Source organism: Aphis gossypii, chromosome 2, assembly GCF_020184175.1.
Source record: "Aphis gossypii isolate Hap1 chromosome 2, ASM2018417v2, whole genome shotgun sequence".
Taxonomy (NCBI): domain Eukaryota; kingdom Metazoa; phylum Arthropoda; class Insecta; order Hemiptera; family Aphididae; genus Aphis; species Aphis gossypii.
In genome coordinates, this window is record NC_065531.1 from 37,609,129 (window position 1) to 37,626,372 (window position 17,244).

Here is a 17,244-nt window from a genome sequence, read left to right on the forward strand (position 1 = left end):
TATTTTATCGTATTTAATTTCTAAGTATATCTAATACTTACTTATTATTATACGTTCTTGGTTTATAAGCATTGTAATATTCAATAAATTTTAATATATTTTAGATAATCATTTTATAAAATATGCTATAATAATAACTGAATGAATTTTGACAAATGGAGCAAATATTGAGTTATATATCTCTATTATTTTAATTTTATATGGTATGTGAATAATAATATCAACAACATTTATGTATTAGATTATTCAATATAATGTTTGTCAAATAGTGAATATTAGGTTTGTTATAATATAATATGTTGGGCAGTAACTATTAATTTTCATAAAATAATTTTTAAATAATGCTAATATTTTGTGATATGTCATATAATGTCTTGCATCTCAATATTTCTTGTGTTTAATATTTTATATTAAAATATAAAAATATATACCTAATTTAGTTTTAGTTGTAACTACGTCTTGTCTAGTAGTAATTCGTTTAATTTTTATAGCCATTTAGAAAACATAGATTTCTAAGCAAATTCATTTCAATACTCAGGTGTTTAAGTTCAATAATAGTATTTTCTAAGGGTACGTTACTATTGAGCTATTTAAGTAGTTTTCGTTTGAGATTCCAACTCGAAAGTTTAGCTATTTTGCTCGGAAGTAATTGAATAACTTTAAGGGACAAAGTGTTATTAGAACGTACATTAATGATATTATGACACTCTGAAAATGATTTTATCATTTGACTCTATTATGCGTAAAAATTTCACATTATTTTTATCCATAACAATATGGACTATTTATAATTAATTAATGGTTTCCCGTCAAAATTGTTATTTTAGATTTCATTTACATTTTCAGAACTCGAATAAAATATTCAAAATTTTTTTTCAATTTTTTTTTTTTTTATCACTAAAATTAAATTTAATTAACACTCCAGTTACGAATCTTACAATACGTACTTAGTATAATATTAAAAAAAATATATTTTACATTAATAAATATTTAAAATAATGTATATAGCAAAACAATTATTATCGCAATCAATTTAATTGTTAGGTATTCAATAATTTATTGTAGATATTTATCTTTAGGCTCTGTGAAATGCTTAAAGATGGATTATACATACTACTCAAAGTACATACGGGAGATTATGTTCTTTTTTCATAAAAATGATGTATCTAGATTCATGAAAATCTATTTATGAATAGTCTTAAGAAATTTATTGAATGACATTTTTTTAATATAAAATTATTGTAAACATTATTACAATAATCAAAAATATACTAACTATATATTTGTTCCAATATACAAACAAAACATTAAAAATTTACGTTTAATAAAATTGAATTAATCTAACAAAAAAATAAAATATATTACTGTAAATAACCTTTTTTTATAAAATTATTAAACAATATCCTAATGTTTATTGTTATTATTCATAACAAAAAATAAAATATTTTAATTTTAAATTGTAAACGTTTCAATATTTTTTTTTAATTAAAATGAAACTAAAATCATTTAAATAATACCTACTCAACTCTAGCTCAGAAATAATAATATATAATGACAACAAAAATGGTCTAAGATCTTAATTATCCACGTGGCCTAAGCAGTGGTTTGTATAATTAGTTGATACTCTTTACAGCTTTTTTTTTTTTTTTTAATCCATTTTTTTAGTAGAAAGGTTATACACGTAAAATAAAAGGATATTTTTTTTAGGTTTTAAATGTTTTTTTTTACTTACTTAATTTTAAATATTTCGTGAGCTTTCGAGCATTACGTTCAAATTGAAATGTTGAAATGAACGTTTGGAAAAAATGTTTAATTATTATAATGTTTTTTTTTGCTATGTATATATTATATGTATGCAACCATGCTTTTTTTTATCTTAGTAGCATTGTTTCTTATTCTTCAGTCAGTCTCCACAATACTATAATACACAATTTGTGTTTAATTTAAATATAACAATGTTTTTTTTTTAACCTAAATATTTCTTAAATATATTGACATCGTTTCATATCATTATAAGACTCAGATTAATTTTAATTAACATTTAATTTGATTAGCATTTCATTAAAGTATTAAATTTCCCCGATATTATGTTAATGTTTTTATGGTTTTTGCGATTATTTTAAAATGGATGATACGTAGTTTACCCAATTTCAAACTTCAGTTTGCAATACTGATTTTCCAGAAAATAAGTATAGTAGTACCCTTTTGTCATTGAGGAAAAAATAAACCAAATTTATTTTATCTGTATAAACATTTTTAGGGTACATGTCTTTAAATACATTGAAAATAGAAAGACAAATGGATAAAAAAATATCAGTCCTTTCTTTAAATCATTTTTTATCCTACGTTTGACGGCGTTTTGAATATGCAATTTACCACACATATAACTATCTTATTCAAGAAATATGAATCTACAGTACCTATCAATATATATATAAAAGAAACTTAACGCCGATAATTTTTTTTTTTTAACTAAATATTATAATTATTTTCATAGTTACAAGCTATAGATGAGCTAATTGAGTAAATCATAATTCTATACATCAGTGTATCAATACATTCAATTAAGAGTAATTTTCTAGCATTTTTTTTGTGTAAATGTTTTTAAACATACAATTTATTACAACATCGATCAAATATATTTTTTTCAGAATTTTTAATAATACAAACATTCATAAATCACACATCGTGCATTAATAAAAAAAAAAAAATGTGATGTATATGTTTAATAGCATAGAGTTACGTACGTACTTTTAAATAATATAAAATGTAAAAATGTATTAAATTATTAAATAATATCAGGCCGAATAATAATATGTTTTTCGTTACTCGTTAGGTACCTATTACCTAGTGCAATTTATGATGTCCTCCATTTTATCTAAGGATAGTAACTTTATTTTATTTTTTCATTGATTTTGAATACTATAATATATTCGTATACATTTTATTTCTTTTACAACTATTTCTCTAGAAATCTAGACGGTATCGATCGTTGAGGTTTGAGTGGTTTGAAAAAAAATATCAATTCAATTTCTGATTTCCGAGAATAATAACAAATACTCTTCTCCTACAATTGAAATCATCGAGTACTGTACCAAAGGATTGTTTACATAACAAAATGTACTTTTTGTTAGTCAGCTGTATTTACAACCCGATAATAATAAATTATATTACCATAATTTTTATATATCAAAGGCAAGTGAACACCTATTCCGGATCTTAATTTAATTTTTCTCCAGCAGTTTAAGCATCAAGTGTAAATATATATACATACATTTATATATACTATGTGTAAAAACATTTTATAATATAAGATATTATATAATATAATATTTATTTATAATAAAGTTTATCATAAAAAAACTGATATTGAACTGATTGTTATAATATACAACAAAACTAATGAGAAAGGTAATCTATTTGAGAGTATACTTTTATTATTTCTAAACGCTAACTTTCAATGTTAATTACAATTAGTTTTTTTAAGTTGTTACTTTTACATTTAATAAATGAAAACATACACTTATGATTCAAAATTTTGAATTAGAATAATTTTTTTAAGTATTTTGACATATAGAAATCAAATTTTGAATGATTAGTCAACTAGGTGTATACTACTTCTAGTTTTGATAAGTGAAGTAGAGTGCACAAGATTTCTTAGAAAAATCTCAATTAACTTTTTTATACTATTATAACTTTAAACATAACTAGTTGATGTTAAATTTAAATTATATTATTTATTATAAAACATTTTTTTTTTTTAAATAAATTTAAAACATTTTGAATAAATAAGTGTAAACACTTAAATGAAATATATAATGCTATATCATATATGATCAGTAAATATATGCAAGCTATGGATAGATTAGAATATTATTATTATAATAGGTATGTCATATATGTGAATATTTTTCCAATTAATTACAACTTCCAATTTAATTGTACATTGTCATATTTATTTTTTTAAGCTTTAATAATTCCACAAAAAAATATATACGACTCGTAAAATTATAATACTTATAGAAAATAAAATAAATTAATTAAATACGAACATTATATTATTATTATATATCTAAACATAACTCTCACCAAAATTATGCAATAAAGTTTTCCAATAAATTACTAACGTTTTAATTATTTTTCTAATACTGCACAAATTATGTTAAAATAAACTATAAATTCTAAAATTATGGATTATTTTTCCAAACAATTACAAATTCAAAAATTATTTTTAAATGTGATATTTTTGGTCTATTATATATTAAATTTAATTGAAAGCAATTCAACTCCTTTCATTTTATATTTAACTCCACGATTTCATAAAATTCTAAAATAAACATTTAATGAACAGAATTCAATCCAAACTAAAAATACTATGAGTACAATCAATGCACATCTTCACCATTATGAATCAAAAGACTATTTCATCATCAGTTATAAAAATGTATGAATTTATATTATAATTCTATATTTTTGTACCATCCTTACCTAACCATATTCGGTTAAAATCTTATTAAGTTAAAAACCATTTGCTAGATTATAAAAATGAAAATATTATGGCAAAGCATCGTTTCAGGCGCCACAGAGGACTGACGCAACCGTTATTTAGACGTTAAAAACTTATATTTTTGTACTTTAAAAGAAACATTATTTTTCACTATATTTGAAAGCATTTTTGATTTTTGTCGATTTTCATACGTCGAGTAACCATACAAAACTATGTACTCTACAAAGTTCCAATTCAAATATATATAAGTGTGTGTATGACTTCTGATTATTCGTACTAAAGATAATAGTTATGCTTTTGTTTTAATGTTAAAATACAATCAGTGAAAATAATTTCAATAAGTCCAAATAAACAGAAATAGGTATGTTTTAAATATTTAAAAAAAAAAATTAAAATAAATTTGATTCGATTTATTTTACCAAAATGACTCAATTAAAATTGTATACAGTTTCGCAGAGTTTACATGCAATTAATAAAATAGAATATAAGAACAAGGAATATAAAGTATTTTTGTATGCACCTTAGAATTGAATAAGACACTAAATGAATGTATACAATTTGGATTCAATAAGTAATCATTCCTCGTGAAAAACAATTTTGAACTAAGACAGAAATAGAATCTAGAATTTCTAAGAATATGTTGTTGTTTATTTAAAATTGTAATACAACATTTTATATAATATATTATATAAAAATATTATTATTAGATAATACTATTTTTAAACCAATACCACACACCGTAAATCTTATGAATATAAATTGAATTTAAATGCATTATTTCAAATTGATTTATCTAAGTATGATTGATGTTTTTAAATAACTATGTAGTATTTAGTAGAAAATTTGATTCGGTTGTTAATAATTTAGAGTCTAAATTATTACCAAATATCATATATAAAAAAAAAAAAAAAAAACAATGCAAGTCATAATACACGATCATAATAAAATACCACTTAACACTGTGGAGTTAGAATTAAAAGGCAACTGTATCATGTCAAGTAAATACAAACGTCGCTTGCTATTTATTATACCTACATTTAAACCATGTTCTTCTAGTCCGTTGAGTTATTTCGGACAATTAGTTTTTGCCATCGCACTTTACGTGTTGTTGAAACGGTGTCCATTTAAACAAATTGCGGTAGTTGAAAATATTATGCGCATCACGCTGTTTTTGTTGTGCTAGATAAATATTTTATACAACCTTACATCAAATCTTTTTATTTTTGTGAAAATTATCAAGACTTAAGCGAAATTTGAAGATGAGTACATTTTGTAAAATAATCAGAAACAACAAGTACCTATTATTTTATCGATCAACTCTGTGATTATATATAAAAAAAAAATACTATTAAAAATTAAAATATAAACCGATACAGTCATAACATATAATATTATAATAAAATAGAATTCAATATATTAGTTGGTTGTATAACGGTGTATAATAGTACAATACATATTGTTATTAGGTGTGACTTACTAAATTATTGTAACACTATACCTTTATGATAAATGTATAACAATATTTTTGAACTTGATGAATTAATGAAACCGATATGTTTGTGTCCCGCCGACAAGCCAATAGAAATTGAATTTAAATTCCAACGAACTTGTGAAGCATTTCAATAGGACTTATTAATAATGCGCGCTCGACATGTTAAATTGTACAACATTTAAATGACGCGCGTTCAATTCCGCTACCATCTGCATAATTTGTTAAAATGCTCTTTTTTCTTTTGTTATAATCCCGTATCTGAATCATATTTTAAGTTTTTAAGTGTATAATATTATTATATACGCTCCAGTTGTAAATTACGCAGTGTTCGCCCTCGGATCAGTGTTCTTAGAGAACTGACGTATAAAATATTGTAAACCGTAAATGTGTATATGGTATACAATAAGCTGCACTTGGCACATGAGTACATGACGTCTTAATGTACTCAAATCATATGGCTAACACGCGATGCTGAAATGTACACACATGTACGGTAGCTACTTCCATTATAATATAATATTATATAATAACATTTTACAAGTGTTAAATACCAAATAAAAGATTCGTTGTGTCGTGTATTTTATTCGAAAATAATCACGAATAACATAATAGTATAATGGAATTCTATAATACGGTTACACCATAATTTTTCATACGTATACAAATCATAGATTTTTGCTAAGCATATTTATTGTTAATATTGTAAAAGTTCTGAATTCTAAGGTTACGTACAAACTTATAACACCGAGATCCAATAAATTGTAACCTATTATTTATTAAACTAAAATACATTTTACACACAAAACTAAAAAATTAAAAATATACTGTTTTTATTCATTTTCCTTCTCAGATATCTGGCCTTTTTTCCTGCCACCGACTTTTTCATTTTAGAAGAAATGTTATTAAACAATGCCATTTACAACATCCAACCAAGATGACTGTTTATCAATTGTAATCTAGTAGAAGACTTATTTCCTGTGATTAATAAGTAAAGTTGCTAAATGAATAAGTACCTACTACAAAATATTGACATTATCTTGAATCAGATTCCCGAGTTCTTTGGTCACGGGATAGCTACAGAGATTATAACTAAGCATCAATTTTTGAGCATTGAACACATTTTCAAAGCAAATAATTAACGCGCAGTCTGCTTAAGCCCATGATCGGATTACTCATATGCTACCGATTTCTGTACTTACATAGTTACCTACACTATCTCTAAGTTATCAAAGCACGTTGAATTAATTCATTCCCTTGAATGAATTATGGCACACAATAGATGATTTAGGCTGACAAAGAAGAGATATTGCGTTATTGCGTTTCTTATGTCGATAATAGTTTTGGTGGTAAATAATCAAACCTCTGTTGTTTCCGCAACTAAAACAGACATTGTGTGGTTTATCGGCTCCCACGCGTTATAACGATTCAGAAATTATATAAGTTGTTACTATAATAATAATATTGATACTTGGTATTATTAATATTAAATATTTCTTAGACATCGCTGTTACTTTGAAGTTATTAACAATGTTGGTGATGTGAGACAAAAGTAATGCGTCTTAGCTGAATCGTTTAAGTTCTTTACTTATATCTTTACTACTTTGATTTCACTACAATAATCTAAAATAAATATATAACCTTACGATATATACTAATAGAACTAATGTTCGAGAAAAACTTTATATCCTTTGATAATATTTAATTAGTGTAAAAAAATATTAATGTAAAACAAATTACCAAAAGAACAAACATAAAGCGTTATCTTAATAAATAAAATTGTTCGTGGGAGCAAGTATTAACAAAATTGTTATAAAATTATCTTTATACAAAATAAATTATTTTTAATGATTATCAAATATAAAAATTAATAATATTACATAGCGTTAGGTCATTTACTTTGGACTTATTCTAATTAAAATTGAAAATTGACAGAAAATCTAGTCTGAACAATTTCTATTAGTATTTACAGCAAGATAGCCATTCAATGAGATATTTCTAGTTTGAATATTATTTAATAATATATTTGTTTTTGAAACTTTATTTTCTTAGAATTTTTCTCAAAAAACAATGGTAAAACATAAAATAATGTGACATGATGTTAAAACCAACATCATAATATTATGATACTATTCTATAAAATAAATATTTAGGGAGTTTTATTTTTTCAAAAAATATAATATAATAAGACAATGTTAAGTAATAACATAATTTTATTATTATATGATTATTAATACAATTTTGGTAATGAAGTAATTTATGATTATCATTTATTTATTTTATTTATTAGATAATATTTATTGGATTTTAATACTTAAGTTAAGACTTATTCAAAAACAATGTAATCACCATAGGTATTTTTCTCAGTATCGTGCAGACTCTCAACCAAATTTTGGGACTCTGTTTAAAGGGTACTTTAAAATTAAATTCTTTAGCGTTCCATAATTACTAATTAAATAGTATATAAACAAAAACGAATTTTTCACAAAAAAATTAACGACGCTTTTTGTAACTCTCAAATAGCAGGTGTAAGTGTTCCAAGTGTCCTTTTTCTATTCAATATCTTCACCACTGTCCTAACCTATCTTTAAATGAAAACACTTTACTAGGTATACATATATATGAATGCCATTATTATTGTTATCAAAAAATTCAAACCACCTATTTGTGTTGAACACCTATTTTTATAACCTCACAATTGAATTCAACCCATCAAAATCCTCTTCAATTACTTTCATACTACGCACCTTGGAATTCCCCTCAACTCAATTTTTATTTATATGCGGAAATTTTATCTAATGCTATAATATCTATGTTTAGTACTTTATAAATTTCTTAATTTGAGTCCCCGCTAAAAAAAACGAAGCACTTAATTTGAGACTTCACCTTCTTATTCATTAACTCTATTCATAACTCTCATTGAAAACTAAACAAAAAATCTATATGGTTCATTTAATACCAATGTGATACTATGGTATTCAATTTTGAGGCTCAGCCAAACTGTTCAACATTAAAACAAAACAAGCATTTCAGTCCATATACGCACACTTAATATCAAGAGCTCCATAGTATATTACAAACGACTCACTACACAAAGACATTTACACAACTTTAAATACATTTGTTACATTCAAAAACAAAAAAAAAAAAAATAAAACTTTCAGTACTCAATTAGTAACTGTATTATTACTTATCTTAAATTCAAATAAATTCCAGGTAACACTCCTATAGGTAGTTTTAAAAAAACTAGCGTAGATATCTAGTATCTACTCTGTCCCTTAAAATATTTTTCACAAATTCACAACTCTCCCTTTTTTTATTTAAATACCATTTCATTTACTTATTGTATAACGTCAATAAATATAAATTGTGAAGTAAATATTAAATTTTGTTTCAATGAAATATATAAATATTAAGATTTAAGAAATAAAAAGTTCTATTCATATCATTTTCGTGTATATAAAAAAATGGATAATAAAAATATCAAATTGTCATATTTTGATTCTGATCCTACTAAAAAACTAACATCCTACAGAAAATATTTATATTATTTTAAAAATTAAATCACTGATTTCTGACACATGCCATTCATGCGATAACGTGGGTGTGAAAATGTATGCAAATTGTATTCAATTATTATATTATCTACCATCGTTGTATCTTAATACCTAATTTAAGCTAATGTGTATAGTATAATGCATAACAAACAACTAAAATGCTAGTAACTCTGCGCTTCAAATTAAAATCATTTTTCAAGACACTAATAAAATATCGAATTACTAAAATTAACATTCAAATAAAGAAGTATTGTAATGTATTAGACATATCATAACATATAGATTTTTTTTCTGAATATTTTATTATCATAAAATGTTGATTGCTTTATTTTTATAAGAAACTTGTTTTTCGATAAAAGTTATAAAAAAATTATTGAAAAAAATCAACATTTGAAAATGCATAAACACTTCACATACATATAAACATCGACCAGAAAAGGTTCTTTAATGTAATGTAAATTGTTTTCTCAATTTTATAATAGCAACATATTAATATTTACCTAACATCCATAGCTAAAACGAGCGTAGCCGAAACATAATAAATAAAAAAATCCAATCGTTGGCTCTACATAATAGCATAATATTCTAAACACAGTAAGTATGTTGTAAAGGCAAATAAATTAATAGATATTTGTTTAATTCAATTGTTTTTCCTTCATAAACTATCATAAAAAAGCTGTACGAGCTATAATTAAGCAATACCTACCTACCGAATGTAATACAAAAAGAGACTATATTATTATGAGATTAATTTAATATCAAATTAATATATACATATAGAATAATATTATGTACCAAGTATGAAATGTTGCTTTTTACTTAAATGTTGTACATTTTGTTTACATATTGTAGTTACGTACACATAACGGCAGTATTAATAGCGCCGAAATCAAATATTTTACATGTGTACATATTAATTAAGTTTGTGCTGTATTCCTGCGGTTACATTGACTCGTGTAAAATGTAATAATTATTAATGCGAGTGTATATAATCGGAATGATTCGTAAACGCGTAAAGTGTTCGTATGTTCAAATAAGTTAAAATGTATTATCTTCAACATCCGTCGATGTCTACACTTAACAAATTAAAAAATTTTCCACTACATTAAAAAAACCCACTTTAAATGTCGCTATAAATTCAGAATCAATCGTTTTATTTTTATGTTATAGGTACTGTATATTTTGTAGGATATAATATATAAGTTATTTTTACTAAACATAATATTACGAGTATTATTAACTTAGTTGTTTTTATTTCCTTTAAATTTAGTGGTTGTAATGATACTCGAAACGAAGTAACCGAAAATTCGCTCTCGGTTAGTATAGGATACATATGATGAAAATTCAACACAACATATTTATCATATAAATATTATAATATGCTATGAATACGTCGTCATAGTATTATAATATAGATACATACTATACGAGTATATTATGTTTATTGTACAGGTTTTAGGTATCGTGTTATGTATCTAATATCTATATAAGAATAAATGTATCGGAATATTTGTTTATAATATATGTAACATTTAATAAAGCGAAAACCGTGAACTAAAATTCTTTGGTATTCTATAAAATTGAAAAAAATATAAATGCATGGATATTATTTATTTTGCGGGATAGGTCAATCATTATTACTATAAAATATCTCGTCAAGACTCTGTATCCTTTATTACACGTTTTCATAAAGAAATAAATTTGTAATTTGGTTATTATTGTACTTATTACTAGGGACCGGATTTTCATGCAATAAAAATCCTTGAAATATTCCGCATATTTATATTTAATATATATCATAAATATGCAAAATTTGTTTTTTGATATAAATTAATAGTAATAAAGTATATGATTTTGAGTAAAAATATTATACAATCTAAATATATGTCCAAACAAATTTAATAAAACAAAAACTCAAAATAATATTATTTTTATGACATTATGTTTAAAAGTATTATACTATGTATAATAAATTATTATTATTAGTTTTCAAAACACTTCGATTCGTTTTGGTCAAAAGTGTTGATAATACATTTTACCTTATTAAAATATTACACGCAGTAAAATGTTATTTTAACCACAACGAGCTAATATTAGTAGTGGAGATAAAATTAAATTGGATTACATTTTTTTTTTTAAGTATTTATACGTGAAGGTAATTTTATAAATATCTTTTTAATAAACTAAATCATTCGATCGATATATATTTTAAATCATTAGGTACATATTGTTTGTATTGACTCGCACTTATGGTAAATTTCCACTTTTGTCTTATCATGTTGCACACGGCGGTAGGTATCATAATGTATTGTTAACATTTATACCATTTAGGCGTAGAAATGTAAACACGACATAGTGAGTATGTGCGAGGAATTAAGTTTAATTTAAGCTGAACCGCACACGAACCTTGCCGGTATAAACGACTTTTGTCGTACACTCGTGAGTTGGTTTTTTTTCTTTTGAAAAATCCCTCGGAAAATCCCCTCTCGCTTACGTTAGCTCCATATGCCGAAAAACGTGGGTGACCACACATCGCGACCACAGACATAACCCCTTACCCCAGCCGGCCAAAGAGTATATTGATAATCGAATAACGACTTATCGACCGACTGCGGGTGTTGCAGGTGAGGAGGGCTAACCGAGAACGACAGCGGCTTTCGCGGCTGCAGAAGAAGGAGATCGGGCTGGCCACCATGCTGCTGTGCGTCGTAGTGGTGTTCCTGCTGTGCAACGTGTGGGCGCTCATATCGAACGTGGTGGAGGCGTTCTACGGCATCACCGTCGATCACCTGGTCAAGGTCAGCAACCTGCTGGTGACGATCAACTCGTCCGTCAACTTCGTCATCTACGTGATATTCGGCGAGAAGTTCAAGCGGCTCTTCTTCAAGCTGTTCTTCCCGCGGGGCGTGTGGATGTGCGGCTGGCACCTGGCCACCGACGGCAGGGGCGGCCCGGGCTGCGCGGGCGGCGGCGGCGGCCACGCGGCGATGGACGACAGCGAGGCCACGTGCAACGGGGCGACGGCGTTCGAGTGCAGGCAGCTCGGCACCGGCACGGGCGGTTCCGCGTCGTACACCGACCACTTCGGACGGTCTCACCGGGGACGGCACCACCACCACCATCATCACCACCATCACCATCACCGGGACGGCGACCGTGTGGACCGGCAACAGATGGCCAACAGCGTCGGCGGATGCGGTAACAGCGTCAACGGTGCATCCGACGACAGGGAGCTTTGCTTGAAGACGCCTACCAACAGCGGTATGATGTGGGAACACTCGACCACTACCACCACGACCACCGTAAACGTACATCAGTTCTGAGCAGTAACAGTGTTTTACTTCAGTCCCTAAATACTCTCCCAACAGTGTGTGTGTGTGTGTGTGTGTGTGTGTGTGTGTGTGTGTGTGTGTGTGTGTGTTATATATATTATATTAAAACATTGGACGAAGAGCAGAAATAATATGAACAGAATGATGATGATGACGATGAGAAGAAAACTATTTGGACGAAAACTATGAGATACGTCTCATATACATGGTATAATATGTTTTCTTGTTAGACGTTGGCAGACGGACGTTATTACAGCCCATTATCTCACAAAACGGACTTGACAAGTTTTAAAACCAATTAGGAAAAAAAACAAAAAAACGTTTGACTGTAAAATATATTGTTTAAAACGTGTTCGGCTGTGCTATCACAGCTTTAGTCGATAACACAAAATACACGTGACGGGTGATTTGATATATTTCACGTCGATCAGTATTTTTTTCACCATGTCTTTATGGCTCGTTTAACGTCATCTATTTAATCGTGGCGCATTAAAGATCATTACACACCAGTACTGTTGGATTGATCGCTGGCCATTGTGGTTACACGAGAGAGACGACGCGGAATACCTACATACACATTACCGAGGCTGGGCAAGTTACCTATTTGTTGTTTTTAAATTGTTAAGTTGAGTTGATATTGTAGAAAAATAATTTATGTTTTAAGCTAAAAATCATATTATTTTATTTTCGAGTAGGAACAATCAAATAGAAAAAAACAACTTAGTTAAAAAATAGGTTAATTAATTATTTTTTTTTTTTAACTGAGTATTCTACAATCTACTAAAGAGCATAAAAATAAGTGTGTTTGATGAAATTATAGATTTAAAAAACCTCATAAAAATAAGTGTGTTTGATGAAATTATAGATTTAAAAAACAAATATAATAATAACAATATAAGTTCCATTGACAGATAAACAGAAAGGGATACAAGACCCAACTAAAAGATTTTTTGTTACTTTTTTGTTTTTAGGTTTATTTTATATGGCATCACGGCCATCAAGTTTATCTCGTAACGTTCTTATTGAGAGATCTGAAATTAATCGGCATGGGTGAGACCTTAGAAATTGTCTATGGAAATGTATCAATAAGTTAATTTTGTACCCATTATTTATCCTCATTAAAATCTATAAATACTTTATTCAACACTTCGAAAGTTTACAATTTAATATTTTAAGTACATAATATTACAACAAATTGTAAATAATATTAAAGATTATTATATATAATTTTTTTTTTTTATCTAAACAGTAATTATTTACACAGCACTATACATTTTAAATCTTTGAGGTTTGTATTAGAAAACAGTTATTTTTAATTTAATTAGTTAACTGATCAGCATTATATGTATCATATTTCAACTCAATAAATTGGAACCAAATTACTAAACAACGTAACTTGTTATATAACTTAGTTAAAAGTAACTTAACTTTAACTTTATATGCATGTTCAGCCTTGCATATAACTTAACGATTCGTGGACCACATATATGATGTTTCTATAATGTATAATATAATTTTATAATTTTATTAAATTCCAATAGTATCCTTTAAATGATACAGTGGTGTATGTGAGTGAAGGTTTATTCGATCAAAATTGAACAGCTGAAGACAAGCAAATAATAGTGGCATCTGTCAAAAAAAAAAAAATGTTTGGTTTTCCTACATACAGTCAATATTATTGATATTAGTAAGAAACAGCGCAATTTGATTACGTAACTTGTTTTGCTTATATCCCGAACAACTTCGCTGTTTTGAATATATTTTCCAGTATAACCGAAATTCGAATCCTGTGTTCATATACAAGTATATTTGCATTATTTTTTTTCAAAACAAAATTCAAAGACTGACAGACAATTGAAAGCGTTACGAACCACATATCCTTATAAGTAAAGGTAAACGTCACTCAGATTTTAATCATTTCCAACATAAACTCAAAACCAAGGAACGACGAAGTAGTTTCGGCTTTTCATATCCACACAATTGAAACCTCAAGCATGTCTGCGATCATGAGATCGCCTAATATTATCATTTATTATTATAAAATTGTATATACATGTAAGTATGCCAATTTCCGTGTATGTACTATATGCAATATGAATATATATGCTATTATATGTATTTGTGTGTTATATCATCTTATATATGTTAAATATTCTATAATGCATGTGGGTAGCTATATTGCATTTTCAGATTCAATAATATACGTTAAAGTTGGAATATTCTGGGTTTTGGAAAACTTGTTTTTAACTCTACATTTATTGTGAATACCTATTTGTATGAAACTCCTATTGATGTTATAATAGTATTAATATCGTTTATGTATGTTATAAAAATGCTTAAGCCCGTAGTTATGCAAAAAATATGATTTATCGATGTTTTATAAGTCTTAAGTCAATGTAAAATGAAACTGTACACATATTTTATTGTTAATTTTTTTCTATTCATGTATATCACTATATATATAATTTATATGTTACTCTTGAATATTGTGTTTGAAAAAAAAAAACAGTATACCATATTAAAATCATTATTTTTTTTTTATATATATATATATATATATATATGTAAAATTGAAAGTATACAAAATAAATGTTTTTTTTAAATTTAAAATAAGTAATATAACAATGTATGTAAAAAATATACATATTTTATTGTACCTACTCTGATAGGTATTGTATTAATATATATATATTACAAATGTTTTTGAAACAATATATTTTTAAGTTATGCTAATGATATTTAAAAGCTAATATTTTATTTTTAAAAGGAAAACAAGTGGTTACTTATTGGTCATTATTGTCACTATTAGGGGTACGTTAAATTTTTATTTTTATTCAATGATATATCAAAACGATTTATTCCAAATTTAGTAGGCCTGTCAGCCTATATAATTAAGTATATTTTCAGTTATTTTTTCTATAAAGTTATAAAGTTAGTTTAGCTTTAATTTTAGTAGGTTTATAAAATGTTTTTCGAAAATATTAAGTTCATTTTATAATTAGTATTTCATTATTGTGTTAAATATATTATTATTCCATATTATTTTAACTTATGTAACTCAAAATGCAATAACATATTCTTGTAAAAAGTACCTTAAAACAGTAAAAATATATAACAGTAAATAATATTTTAAAACAAATCAAACATGTCATTGGGTATAGAAAAAAATCTTATTGATATTCTATTGATATACTCAATAGTTTTGAATTCCCGCGAATAATGTTTTTAAATTATATCAAAATAATTAACATCATTCTATATCGTTTATAAAAATTATCTTGTTCAAATTTGAACTTAAAAATCAAAACATTTTTACTGCTCCAGAAAGCGTTTACAGATATAAAAAAACTCAATCATCATTGAATAAAATACATCCATGGCTCCACTTAAAATCTAAAATATATTTTACATTCATAGTTGTCACATACACATTAATGTCATGAAACAATTTAAAATATGGACTTTTAACCATTCAGGCCATAATCATTGAAAATCATAAAAAAACTAGATGATATTCGTTCTAAAACAGCACAAATTCAGTTTGTCAACACGATAATAAATCTAGACGTTTAATCGTTGCGAAAATAAATGTAGGCCCAATTTTTAGTGAGTAAAGAAAGTCCACAGCAGCTAGTTTTAATGGCATTTATTCAGCATTTTTCAAGTATACAGGTATCAATATTCACTAAAACTTTAAAAATTTTGAAATGTTAATTTCATTTTAGTTATTATAGGTAATGTGTGATGTATAAATCATATTGTTTTAAATAATAATATGTGACATAACATAACATAACATAACCTTGGAGGTACAATCGACAAAGTTAATTATTTTGGTAAATGAAATAATATCAGTCAGAGAAGTATTTACTCTATGCTCAAAACGTCTAACTTATAAGCCCTTGTGGGTTTTAGCAAAAATTATAAAGCAAGTGACCCAAAAACACATTTAACACCGTCGAGTCACCTTCATGGAATCAAACATACACACCCTCGTACAACGAATATTAGGTAAGATATATACTTATAATATGACATATTTTAAAATACAATATACAAAATATGATACAAATCATTCAAAAATAACGGAAAACATTAATATATATATTTTTATAGAATGCATTGTTTAAAGTTTTAACACTTTGAACTACAAGTAAAATTCGAAAATTAATTCTATCTATATATAATTAATATCCGTTGGCATTAGACTTAAGGTTATTTCTTACCAATTGTTTAAAAAAACACTGAGCATTTTAAATCTGGACTTAAATAAAAATATAAAATACCAACTAGATCCAATTGTTTATAGGAAAACACATAATATCAAAGTTGAAGATCATTTAGTATTTTTCTATTAGA

The 17,244-nt window shown here is 26.2% G+C and overlaps 1 protein-coding gene across 1 annotated transcript in view; it reads left to right on the forward strand.

Moving 5' to 3' along the window:
* LOC114123640 (FMRFamide receptor) overlaps window positions 1-13,577 on the forward strand; it is a 111,428-nt gene extending 97,851 nt beyond the window's left edge. Inside the window, exon 4 of the mRNA XM_050201179.1 lies at window positions 12,178-13,577. Within this exon, the coding sequence (XP_050057136.1) occupies window positions 12,178-12,876 (699 nt within the window). The 3' untranslated portion in view covers window positions 12,877-13,577. The remainder of the gene's footprint in view (window positions 1-12,177) is intronic.
* Window positions 13,578-17,244: the final 3,667 nt, after the last annotated feature.